This window comes from Gossypium hirsutum, chromosome A09, assembly GCF_007990345.1.
Source record: "Gossypium hirsutum isolate 1008001.06 chromosome A09, Gossypium_hirsutum_v2.1, whole genome shotgun sequence".
NCBI classification, from domain to species: Eukaryota; Viridiplantae; Streptophyta; class Magnoliopsida; order Malvales; family Malvaceae; genus Gossypium; species Gossypium hirsutum.
The window spans coordinates 68,062,798-68,076,440 of record NC_053432.1 but is presented as its reverse complement, the minus strand read 5'-3'; the positions used below and the strand labels follow the sequence as shown (position 1 = coordinate 68,076,440).

Here is a 13,643-nt window from a genome sequence, read left to right as displayed (position 1 = left end):
GTCTTTTTTCAACTCCTTGACTTTTTAATCTTGCTTTCTCCTTAATGAGTTTACTAGCCAATTTATTAATATCCCATTTATTGCTAATAGTATTATAGTTAATTTGAAACGACCTATTATTCAAAGGTAGTGAGTTCAATATAAAATGCACTAAAAACTCATCCACCGTCATCCCAAGAGTCCTTAGTCTTGCTATAATATTATTCATCTCAATGATATGCTCTTGCATTCCCCTAGACCCATCATATTTCATGCTCGTTAGTTCTATCATTAAAGTACCAATGAGAGGCTTATCCGCAAAACGAAAACGTTCTTGCACAAGCATAAGATATTCTTTCGCATTTTCAATTTGTAGAATTATGGTCTTAATGTTATTGAAAATAGTCATTCTCAACAATACAATGCTTAATATGTTTGGTCATTCCCTTTGTTTATAGTATAATATCTCTTCTTCACCGCTTAAGTCAATAATAGCAACAAGTTATGTAATTAAATTTTATCATTAAACTTTGAATTTTACTAATTTTTGTCACTAATTTTGATTTTTTAATAAAAATTTACCACTCAATATTAATTTTGATGATTTGAGAACATAATTTAATAGGAAAAAATCTTTCAAATGTTTTATTTTAATAATTAATAATAATTTAACTTATAAATATTAAAAATTAGTAAACTAAATTAAATTTTCCATTAAATGAAATAAAAGCTTGTAAAATAAAAAAAGTTTATTTTTAATAAAATAACCATGTTTATTTAATTCTATAATTATACTAATTAAATTATTATTGCTAAATATTAAAGTAAAATATAAAAAACTATTTTTATTTAAAATTATCTTCATATTATTTTAAATTAAAATTAAAAACCAAAGTTTAATATAAAAAAATTCTAACTTTAGTTCCAAAATTCAATCAAATAAAAGTAAATTTATAAAATTTCATATAAAATTAAAGTATAGTGGTAAATTTATCTCTAATTCATAAGGATAATAACAAATATCAATAAAAAAAAAGTATAATAATAATTTATCACCATAATTTTTACTATTCATAAAATAAATAATTCACCTTAGGGTAAATTTCGAAATTTTAATGAGTGTGAAAGTCAAATATACATTTTTATTATCATCAACATTTAATTAATTACATGAAAATTGATAATTTACATATGCATAATTTAATTGACATTTATAATATAAATCAATTAAAATATTCTACCAGTAAAAGATAAAACTTTTACTAGCCTTAAATCTCATGATTTAACCTAATCCTTTAAAATAAAAATATTCATTAGTATAAATAGTTTATTAGAAACAATTATAAAATTATTTAGAAAATTATATATTCTTTAAGTTAAGCTCTGCTACCACATATAAAATCTTTAGATCTTAAAATTATATAAGTCAAAATCTTAATGTTATACACATAATGATTTTATGATATTAGGAATAATATAATTTTTCACAAGTTTAAGACATACCTGATGTGGAATTGGAGTTGACCATTAGACTTGCGAAGAATTATATTGATAAATTGATTTCTCCAAAATCTTAAGCAATGGAGACTATAATTTTTATATGCATTTTGTGTGTAATCCTAATAGATAGAGAAATAATTACCTTTCAATCCGATACGTATATCAAGTAATCGAATGAATGGATCACATCATTTTAGACTTAACTGTCGATTAGACCCAAACTACTTTTCATTTAATATTAAAAACATATATTAATTTTAAACAAATATTGTAATTATTAAATAATAATTTATGCTGGGCCTGACATATGCAAATTACGAAAAGAATTTGTCAATGACCGGCCCAGGGAAAGTTTAATCTAAAAAGATTTCGTTTTGTTCATGACCAACAAACGGCTCGAAGCCCATATCAGCCCGACTCAATTTCTCACCTATAACGGCTAGAAAGTTTCCAAAATAAGGCGCTTGGTAGCCGTTAGATACTCACTCAATCAAACGGTCAAAATTGGATTTTCAAAAATAATACCGTTGGAGAGACAGCGTCCCTTCCTAAACACTGCTTAAAAAGGGAACTCCACTAGTGGGGTAAAAAAGAAAAAATAGAAGAGTTAATTAGCAACTCATTTCGATTATCAAAAGAAAAAAAAATCCATTTGAAAACTGAAAACAACAAAGGGAAAGCGCCAGAAACAAGGAATTTACTTTCTTGTTTGGAAGTGACGAAAAGAGTTATAGGGTGGCGACTAGAAGAAACCCAGAAGAGGAGGAGGCGCGTGGAAGCCGTCTCCGGGTGTTCCTTTCATCTTTGTTGGCCACTATTGGTGGAGCTTTAGGCCAGGTTGTAGAACAAGAAGTAGAAGAAGAAGAACCGGAGATGGCGTCTAGAGCTATTGTTCCTCAGCATGAAAACAATGGTTTGTTTTTTAAAACTCGCGCCGATCTTGATTCTTTCTGGGTTTACTCTTTGTGTGCTTTTCTGTTGAATTTTTGAAATTTCTGTTTTGATCTTGGGATTCTTTAAGGAGGTCTGTTGGTTTGATTTCGATGACATTTCTTTTTGTTTCTGGGGATCTTTTTGTTGAATCAGCTTCAGGATTTTGACTGGTAAAAATCTAGTATATGGAAAAGTTGAAGGGAAAGATGCATCTAGAATAATTAATAAAAAAGGGTGTTTGATGATATGTTTGTTTCAGATAAAGAAAACTTGTACAAACATAGAGCCAGCAATATGATTTATTGGGAAAATTATTCATTGTCCTTTGATTTGATAAGTTTTACATCATTGCCTTTTGGGTATAATGCTGGTGACTACTGACTTGACTCTATCTTTTCCGAAGTCAAGAGTTTCTCCCACTCTCAGTACATGTATGTATGTTTCCTTTTTTCCTGAAATCCAACACATTTTTATACTTTCTTTGTTTTCAGGAGAAGTGAAGCTGAAAAATGCATTAGCAGATGGAAGGAACCGAAGAGTTCTTCAAGACATTGGCAATTTTGTCAATGAACGAGCAGCAGCACAAGGAAAGGTAGTTCCAGTAAACACAGAAAAATGTTTCATTTGCATTATAGTAGCAAATATTAGGCAACCACTAATTGCTCTTGGTGTTTTTTGCTTGTAGAAACCAATCACCGAAGGAGCTGTTGTGGTTGCACAAGCTGTGAAAGGAGTCCAAAGAAAGCAGGTTGACAAACCAAAACCAGAGAACGTGATTGTGATAAGCTCTGATGAAAAATCTGAGAAAAGTAAACATGTTACCAAAAGACAAGGATCTTCAAGGAAGGATGTCAAAACCCTCACTTCAATCCTCTCTGCTCGAAGCAAGGTAATATATCTATGTTGCTCCTACTCTTCATTTTTTTTTCTGTTATTCTTGTGTTGTTTACTGTTTGTGGGTTGATTTGGTTTTGATTTGATTTCAGGCTGCTTGCGGACTTGTCAATAAGCTTAATGATTCAATTGAGAACATTGATGGAGCTGATGCTGGTAATGAGTTGGCTGTTACTGAATATGTTGATGATATCTACAAGTTCTACAAGCTCACAGAAGTAATAATCTTTCACTTTTCTAGTGTTGATCTTTTCTTCTGTACGTGAAATATGCATGACACGTCTTTTGATGCAGGATGAGGGTCGAGTACGCGACTATATGGATTTGCAGCCGGATATCAATGCCAAGATGAGATCAATCCTTGTTGACTGGTTGATCGAAGTCCATCGCAAATTCGAGCTCATGCCAGAAACACTCTATCTTACCATGAATATTGTTGATCGATTTCTTTCGATGAAGGTTGTAAGAAGAAAGGAACTGCAATTGGTAGGCATTAGTGCAATGCTCGTAGCATGCAAATATGAAGAGATTTGGGCACCAGAGGTACTGTTTTTTGTGTGTGCGTTTGTATAATTGGGAGGTTTTCCTTAATGTTGATATTGATGTTTCTGTTACATTGTTTTTTTATTGTTTCAGGTCAATGACTTTGTTTTCATATCAGACAATGCTTATGCCAGGGAGCATGTCTTGGTTATGGAGAAAACAATCTTGGATAAGTTAGAATGGTGCCTAACGGTTCCTACACCATATGTCTTCCTCGTCCGGTTTATCAAAGCATCTGTTCCATCAGATGATAAGGTAGAAAATTTATCTAACAGCTTATTCCTTTAAGAATTTGGTTCAGTTGGTTCATTTTGGGGGTGATAATGGATGCAGATGGAGGATTTGGTGTTTTACCTTGCTGAGCTTGGCCTTATGCAATATCCGTCCGCAGTTTCATACTGTCCGTCCATGCTAGCTGCTGCAGCTGTGTATGCTGCAAGATGCACCCTTGGGGAGAGCCCTCTGTGGAGTGAAACTCTGAAGCACCACACGGGATACTCGGTAGAGCAGCTAATGTAATCACTCCCATCCTTTTCCCATTTTGATCAATGTGTGGCATCTTCTGATAAAATAACAAAAAACTGGTATGTTCTTTTCTGATGTGTGCAGTGAGTGTGCAAAACTCTTGGTTAAATTCCACTCAACAGCTGCAGAAAGTAAGCTCAAAGCATTGTATAGGAAATTCTCAAGTCCAGATCGTAATGCCGTGGCCCTTCTTGCACCTGCAAAATGCCTTTTGCCGATAGCAATTCATGATGGAGAGTGTTAAGCTGATGATTCTAGACAAATTATATAACTAATGCTTTTGTTAGGTTTCCTTGATTATTCGCTTGCATATATAAGGGGGTTGATCATGTTTCTATTATGATCTTTGAAGTAGGATTTGACTATTACTAGGCATTTGATATATTTGACGGTGTGGTGTTTTGGTCACTCTCATTTTTATTTCTCATATACATTGGTGTTTTGTACCAATTGAACATGAATTTTCAATGGAAAGTGTCGTTTGAAAAATTGGAGTTTTGCTAGTATCTAAGGAAACATTTCCTTTGAAATTTCCAGCAAAATGGATTTGTAAGGAAAAATTGCAGCAAAAAATAATAACAAAAATTATTGGCACAATTTCTCAAAACAAAATTTCACATTTTCTAGAAATCAACCCCTTGAACCCTAAACCCTAGATTAGTGAATTAGGTATATGACATTCATTAGCGGCCATACCAAACCCTAACTTGGATTAACAGCGACTAAATTTCCAAGCAAAACAGCCCAAATCCAACCAAGTAAAATTGCAGCAAAAAATAATAACAAAAATTATTGGCACAATTTCTCAAAACAAAATTTCACATTTTCCAGAAATCAACCCCTTGAACCCTAAACCCTAGATTAGTGAATTAGGTATATGACATTCATTAGCGGCCATACCAAACCCTAACTTGGATTAACAGCGACTAAATTTCCAAGCAAAACAGCCCAAATCCAACCAAGTAAAAAAATGGAGGGCAAAGTGGAATCCCTCTGGGAGGAAGTGAGGGAGCTCACCCTAGGAACCACCGTGGACCGCCTTCAGTCGCCGCCCACACCTCTGCAGTTCCTCAGGGACTTCGTTTCCCAAAGCAAGCCCTGCATAATCTCCAATGCCATCTCTCACTGGCCAGCCCTTTCTCTTTGGTCCACCCCTTCTTACCTCGCCACCGCCCTCTCCTCCTCTCTCGTCTCCCTCCACCTCACCCCCGACGGCCAGGCCGATGCCCTTGTCCCTCACCCTTCGCAGTCTTCCCTCTGTTTCGTCTCAGCCCATGTCCAACCCACCCTTTTCCCTCAAGCCCTTGACCTCATTCGCCTACCCCCCAGCCATTTGGTGGCATATTTACAGCAGCAAAACGACTGCTTCAGGACTGAGTACTGTGAGCTTGAGTCCGATTGCGATGCCCATATTCCATGGGCTTCCGAAGCCTTAGGCTGCCTACCTGAAGCCGTCAATCTCTGGATCGGAAATCATCTCTCCCAGACTTCTTTCCACAAAGACCATTACGAGAATCTCTACGCCGTCGTTTCCGGCGAGAAGCATTTTTTGCTTCTCCCCCCAACCGACGTTCACCGCATGTATATTAAGGAGTACCCAGCAGCTCGATACTCCTATTCCCAGGTTTTTACTTGAAGAAACTGGGTGCTTGAAATTACTGTCAGCATGTGCAAATCCTGCTTCATTTCGAGTGTTGTATTGGATTTACAGGAGAATGGGGAGTTTCGTTTAGAAGTCGAAGAACCGGAGAGATATGTGCCATGGTCTAGTGTGGATCCTTGTCCTGCAAGGGCGAGTTTGAAGCAGGAGAGCTTGAAATTCCCATTGTATTTTAACGGGCCTAAGCCATTTGAGGTTACTGTCAAAGCTGGAGAAGTTCTTTACTTGTAAGCCTCCCTTTTCCTCTTTTAACACTGATCATTGTAATAACGATTCCCATCTCTTTATTCATATGCATTTTTGTGCATTAAACTTTGTTTCCAATGTCCCGAATCTGGGTTTCATTGTATATATGCTATACATTTCTGCTGTCTATAGTACTATTACATTCTAAATTTTATGTGTATGGTTATTGAGTATTGTGGTTTAAATACTAAGGTCAGTGGCTTTATCTGGATCATAATTCTGCTGTTTTTTCTGGACGGCGCAGGCCGAGTATGTGGTTTCATCATGTTAGACAGAGTCCTGGAGACGGAGGATGCACTATCGCTGTTAATTACTGTAAGGATGAAATGATTTTCTTTGTTGCCTTGGCATGATCTTTCAGAAGCTAAAACTGTGCAAGTTTCGTTTGCAGGGTACGATATGCAGTTCGATATCAAGTATGCATACTTCAACTTCTTGCAGTCGCTTCCTTGCCGATCAATTGATGATCAGACGATACCGGAGGGTGATCGTGAGGATGATTCAGGACCTCATGCTTCCTCCAACCATTTAAACAGTAGATTTTCTGGTGATGAATCTGCAACAAACAATGTGGAGATCCATAAAGACCGTGATAATGTACAAGTACATGAACGAACTTTCGTTCTTGATAGTTCTATGTTTGTGTGATACTTTTGAGGCAGGGAACTCAAGAAAATGTCAATGACTGCGAGGGCTGCTGCCCGGATGTCAACGTCACCGAAATTTTCATGATCTAGAGAGAACTGTTGTCTTCTACCTGGAAATGAAAGCAACAGTAACGACCCTTTGAACATTTTTGGTGTGGTGTTGTGAAGTGATCAATAGACATATGGTTCAGGTTGATTTACTTGGAAGTTGCTTTGGATTTTATTTGTGACATATCATTGAATGTTACTCATCATGGTTATGTTTTCTTCTTTTTATTCCTCTTTACCTGGTGTTGGGAATCAGTTTGGTAATACAAAATCTCTTCTTATCTTGGGTTTAGTTTGAAATCTTTTTTTAAAAAAAACTTTTCCTTTTTTTTTTTTTCGTACAACAGGCCGTGATCTAATAGTAAGGAATGAGGCAGCAATTCTTGGGATTTAAATTTCATATTTGTTGAATATCAGAGATGATAATATGAACCAGTTGGACTAATTCTAGAATGAGGCAACAATCCTGACTACGTAGGAGAAGAAGGGAAGCTTAGTCAGAGATAATCTTAAATTTATTTTGTTAAATTTAATCTCATTTTCAATTATAAATATATATATTTTTTAATTTTAAAATCTCACCTCAATAAATTTAATCAAAAAAATTTAACAATACTAATATTTAGATTTGAATTTTAAAATATAAACAAATAGATAAACTAAATTCTTAAAACTAAAAAATACAAAGATTAAATTTCGAATTTAAAATAAAAGAGATACATAATATATTTTAACGAAGATATAGAATCCAAGTTGAAGTTGGAGTGAGAAAAAAAATCGCCAGTCCATACATATGATTGTAACTTGTTTTTCATATATGTAAAAGAAAATATTCATATAATTCAATTATTTTCGTTTAACTAAACTTAATTATAAAGTATTTTTAAGTTAAAAATTACTTACAAGTTATATATAATAATTTGGTTTTGAGTGCGCTAAAACACATTATCCTCCTATTTAAGGGTTGGAGAGGAGTTATGAGTAATTCAATGAATTGTATAAAAAAAATAGATCTGATAAAAAAACTTATAATGAGATTAATATTAAAAAATTATAAACAATATATATATATCTCCTAAACGAAATAAAAAATATCTATTAAGTTTATATAACATATACAAGATATAAATTCTAATTAATAAAAATAAAATCATGATATTAAAATGTAACAACCAGAAACATTAAGAATGATTTCCCGAAAAGAAATGATTCATAAACTAGTCTTAGCTTAAGATTCCATATGCAATTTAGATTCTACCTGTATTGTGTAGAGTTGGAGGGGCAAGTATGAGATACACATTGTGCTAATTATCTATCATTCATATGATATGATAAAAAGGAAATATCAATTTCATTAATAAACTCCAAGTTGATCATCTTAAACGGATTTCCACCTTGGTAAATTGACATCGAATTAAGCATAATATTTGAGTATGTTCTGAAGTGACCTAACAAACATAATTGACATCGAATTAAACACAATATAATAATATATCTCTATTGAGCAGGTTCTCATTAGTAATAAGAATGAAAACATAAACTCAAATATAGTAATATATCTTTATGTCTATGGAGTCGAGTTTCATTTTGTTATTAACCGATTCACCAGTCCGTGATCAGACAATACTATTAACAGTAACTTCACTTTATTAATAATTTCATGTCTACAATTTTGAAACAACTATCATTCCAAAATATAGTAATATAACAAACCAACTTTTCGATTTCAAATTGAAAAAGATTTATACACAAAAGATTTAAGAAACGAAACTGATAGAGGAAACCAAGGTAAGTGATGAAATCAATATAGAAATTAAGAAATGAAAATAATGTGATTATGTAAGTAAAATAAGCATTCAACTTTCGTATTCCTGTTTCTTCTTTGTACTTTGATATGAAATTAGTCTATAAAAACAGTAATAAAGATTATTTATTTTTGAAACCGCACAATTTAATGTAAGAACAATTCAATGCTTTGTAGTAGGAAGTTACTATTTGTTAAATGAATAAAATGCTTAGATTTTTTTTTAAAGTTCCAAACTACCCTTATCTTATTACAAATTCTTAAAACATTTGAAAAAGCTTTATATATGTACACACAAATAAGGAGATTCTAACTTTCAAAAAAAAAATGGACACTAAAATGTAATTTTAAAAAAAAGCTAATTTAATTCGATGTTTTAAAAAAATTAATTTGATATAAATATGAATCATTTAATTTAAAATAAAGGTAAGATATTCAAACATCTAAAACTAGATCTTTTGTTTTAAGAATGACAAAAAAAACAACTCCAAAACTATAAAACATTTCCTACCCTAGAGAAGAAAAAAAAAAGAGAGACATAAACATCTACAAATTTAAACTATAAAAATTTTAGAAACTCACAAAATAAATAAGAAGAAAAAAAACTTTAACTGAAGAGTGACATTACAGTTATTTAGGGGGAACCGACTCCTTTAGTAGAAGTCTTGTCTTCGAAGTGTTGTTTTCTAGGTAGTTGACTTGGACCTCAACAATTGAAGATATTACCCCCATGTCAGGGTTTTATCCCCAATCTTCGTGGAGACTCGTGTACAATTCACGAAGGGGACGCCTCAATTGGTGGACATAGGTACTTGCAATACTCAAGATATGTGTTAGTATTGGGCATGTGAATAATAGTGGAGGTACTTGAGTAGATTGTAGCTCAAACCACCAAAATTGGCCCATGTTTGCAAATAAGTTTTATATAAAGCCAATGTTAGTGGTTTAAGCTATGGTACATCCAGGTAACTTCATTATTATTCACACGCCCAACACTTAACACCTAGTCCGTTAGGCACTAGATCCTAACACAAGGCATAGAAGAATATTAGACCAGAGAAATGCTCATTGCACAAAGCACTGTAATAGAAGAATTGCAAGAACAAATAGCATTGTTAACTTAGAATTTCAACAAAGCATTCAAGAAACAATCTAGAAGGTGTTGGATCTGTGCTCTTAGTATATTCATTTTGTATACTTGTGTTTTTCAAACAAAAATGGTTTAATAAAATATTCATTGTTTACATTAATATTATTTGTTTAATGTCATCAATGGTTTTTGCATGCAAAGCATAATGGAAGTAAATATTGGCTCATTGATTATCTAATATTTAACTAATGCTAGGTGGTATTATGTGGTCGGATTGTGATACGAAAAGATAACTTGTATTAGTAGATAATCTAAACATGTCCTTAGTCTAATTGGAAACGAGTAAAACCGACTGAAATAATAATATGTCGCCTACTAAATCCAACCGGGGTGATGTTTTGTCTTGAACATCGGAGCAGATAACTCCTAGAAGCTAGAGACATAAATGTGACGGACTGGACTGACAGAACATTGAATATGACTGTAATAACTAATGTAAAAGAAATGAGATTTTTTAACTCAATTTCAAAAACCGAGTCAGTGAATTATGAATAAGAGGATTTGCAAAGTTAGTGTGAAAATATATTAATGAACGGTCAAGTAATTAAATTGAGAAAATCTTTAATTATAGTACATAGATTAAATTGTAACAGTGCAATCGCTATTAAATTTTAATTTAAAAAATGCTTGAAGACCCAATTAGCAATTAACAAGCGACCCAATAGTTATTTAATCATTATTAATCATGATAAAGTGCATGATTAAATCATTTCATCAATTTCTGCTTATTAGTTTAAGGGGTAAGCTATAATTATGGTCACTTTTGTTTATCTCATGTTATATTTTACTCACTTATGTTTGAAATATTACATTTTAATCACTTACGTTATTTTATTATAACATTTTAGTCATTGAGCCGTTAATTTCTTTTAACGATGTAACAGTAAGCTGACGTGGCATATTAAATCATCATTTCAAACAAAAATTTTAGGTTAAATTATACAATTAGTCCCCATATTAAGAAATTGTGCTATAGATTAAAAGTATAAGGTCTCTAATGAAAAAATAGGAAATTAGATTTTAATTCGATTTTAAGTATCAGAAAATATAAGCATTTATATAAGGACTAAAATGAATAAAATGTAAATTATATTTAATTATGAACAAAATGTTTAATTATATTTAATGAAAGAAGTATAGCTGTCATGCATCGAGTATTCAAGCCAAATACGGAAGATTGTGAAAGTCGAGACTATCAAGCATTACCAAGTCTAGAACATGGATCGGTTGGATACAAAAAACTAGTTAGCACTCTTCAATTAAAATGCATAAAACGTTTATTAAATTTAAATACACATTCATTGAGGGATAAAAAAAAATTTAATACACATTTTCCTTAACGTATAATATTAAATTTAGTTCTCATTATTTGTATTTTTTATTAATTTGATCTTAATTTTTTTATCTAAATTTGGCTCTAACTTTTTAAAAAAGCCAAATCGATTTTTAACGAAAATATTAGTTAAAATACTAATTTTTGACAATATTTGCGTCGCAATTCATATATACTTCATGGCGAACAAATAATCTTAAAACAATAGAAATATTAAAAAATTTAAAGAATTTCAAATTTCCAAAAATAAAAATAAAAAGTTCATTAAAATTTAAAAAATTAAATAAAAAATACATGTGAATTATCATGCAAGTTATCATGTTTAAAAATTTAATGTTTTAGTTAGTAATTCTATTAAAAAGTTAATAATTCGAATCTTTTTGAAAGATTAATGGTTAAATTTGACTGTTTTAATTTTAAAAAAAAGCTAAATTTAACTAAAAAAGTAAATGTGAACTTAACAAAAAAGTCTCAACATTAAAAACTAAATTTGATATTATTATATTATCCAGTAAGGACCACCAGTTAGCTTTCTCTTTTATTATAAAAGATATGCCCACCTTCAATTTTAGGGGTGTGCATTTTGGTGTGGTTTTCCCTTTTTGATATTATTTTTAAGTTGAACAAAATTTTAATTGAGGTACTTATAATTTTATTTTCTTTGATTTTTTATTTCTTTATTCATTTTATTATATCTTATCACTTTTAATTTTTATTTTATTTTAAATTTATTATAAAATTATTAAAAATTAAATCAAATATTTTTTTTATGAACTCAAAAGATATTTATTTTCTCACATGGTCGATATATCCTTACTCTTGTTATAAATATATATTAATTGATAAAACTAAAATGAATATAATAAAAATAAATAATAAATTATCAATTTAAGTTTTAAATATTAATGAGTATTGGGTTTAAGGATTTGGCGCTTTAAAAGTATTAAGTTTTAATGACTATTTGATTGTAGTTATAAACCAATTAAAAATTTGACTAAAGCAAGTGCACCTATCAATTAATAGTATAGTTACGGTAAGTAAAAATACCGTTTTCATGAGGACTAAAAGTACTAGTAACTACCGTTTTTCTATTATTTAACCGACAAATTAGAGTGATTGATTAAAAACTAAAATTAACTAATTATATTAACTAAAGAGCACGCCAAAGAATAAATTAAGAAAATAATTGAGTAAACAACCAAGAAGCGAAACAATACCTAGGAAAAAATTCACCTAGATTTCATTTGTCATTATCAATCTAAATTACGCAATTTCTTCACTTAGTATCTTGATTTGTAGAAATCCCTAAATTATGCTAATCTCTCTCTTCAAGACTAAGAGCATCTGACTCTAGGTTGATTAATTGAAATTTCTTTCTAATTAAAATATATATTGTTGCATTAACTTGATCTATAGATTTCCCAATTAGATTTGACTCTAATCCGATAGATTTATCTCATTCTATTTCTAAAATTGCATGCAACTCCACTCAATTACTCTAGATCTACTCTTAAACGGGAACTATTCCTCCTCTAATTTAAGCACATCAAATATGGATCAATAGTCTAGAAATATTAAACCAAGAATTAACCACACATAATTGAGAATAAGATCTAAGTATTTATTGCATAAAAATATAAATCAAATAATGACAGAATCCATCCTAATATTCATCTCCCTAGGTATTTGAAAAATTAGTTCATGAAAGCAAAAAAAAAATATCCCAAAGACAGTATAATCACAAAAAACAAAGAAACTCATAATAAACTTCAAAGAAATCAAAAGGAGATCTTCAATTTTGATGGAAAGATGCTTCAGAGTTGACTTCAATGGTGTTTTTTGAGTTATTTTCCCAAGTATTGTATGACGGCTCACTCTCATTTTCTTGTTTTTGTTATATATAAATCTTAAAATGCTCGAAAAACCTAAAAAATGCGCTTTCGCCCAAGTTAGGAGTATGGTTCGTGATTTTCATACAATTTGGTACACGCTCGTATGGCTCACATAGCTATGTATCCAGCCCGTGTGAAATGGCCAAGCCCGCGTGGCTCTTGAAACTTGTTCCAATTTTTCAATTTACTCGTTTTTCACACATTTTCTTCTCAAATATTCTCATAAGTATAGAAACATGAATTTAAAAAATGAGAAGCATAAAATTCACAATTTTAAATCAAATAATAATAAAAATGTATTAAAAATGAGACTAAAACATGTTATTTTTTACAGTTATCACTATTCAGGTTTAATGTTTAAATTTGAATTTGGGTATGTAAATATTTATAACCTTATGATCTTATGAGTTATAACATTAATTAATTTATTTGATTTAATTAAAGTTAAAAACCAACTAAATAAACCAGTTAAATTGAATAAATTGAAAA

The 13,643-nt window shown here is 31.1% G+C and overlaps 2 protein-coding genes across 2 annotated transcripts; both read left to right on the top strand.

Moving 5' to 3' along the window:
- The first annotated feature begins 2,023 nt into the window (after positions 1 to 2,023).
- LOC107889278 (G2/mitotic-specific cyclin S13-7) lies at positions 2,024 to 4,863 on the top strand. The gene is made up of 8 exons (XM_016813646.2): positions 2,024 to 2,392; positions 2,904 to 3,004; positions 3,098 to 3,301; positions 3,399 to 3,524; positions 3,601 to 3,849; positions 3,943 to 4,104; positions 4,183 to 4,364; positions 4,459 to 4,863. Exons 1-8 carry the CDS (start codon positions 2,353 to 2,355, stop codon positions 4,616 to 4,618), a joined length of 1,224 nt encoding a protein of 407 aa, XP_016669135.1. The 5' UTR covers positions 2,024 to 2,352; the 3' UTR covers positions 4,619 to 4,863.
- A 144-nt stretch (positions 4,864 to 5,007) lies between these two features.
- LOC107889279 (bifunctional peptidase and (3S)-lysyl hydroxylase JMJD7) lies at positions 5,008 to 7,267 on the top strand. The gene is made up of 4 exons (XM_016813647.2): positions 5,008 to 5,998; positions 6,086 to 6,261; positions 6,525 to 6,595; positions 6,672 to 7,267. Exons 1-4 carry the CDS (start codon positions 5,345 to 5,347, stop codon positions 6,926 to 6,928), a joined length of 1,158 nt encoding a protein of 385 aa, XP_016669136.1. The 5' UTR covers positions 5,008 to 5,344; the 3' UTR covers positions 6,929 to 7,267.
- The last annotated feature ends 6,376 nt before the right edge of the window (positions 7,268 to 13,643 follow it).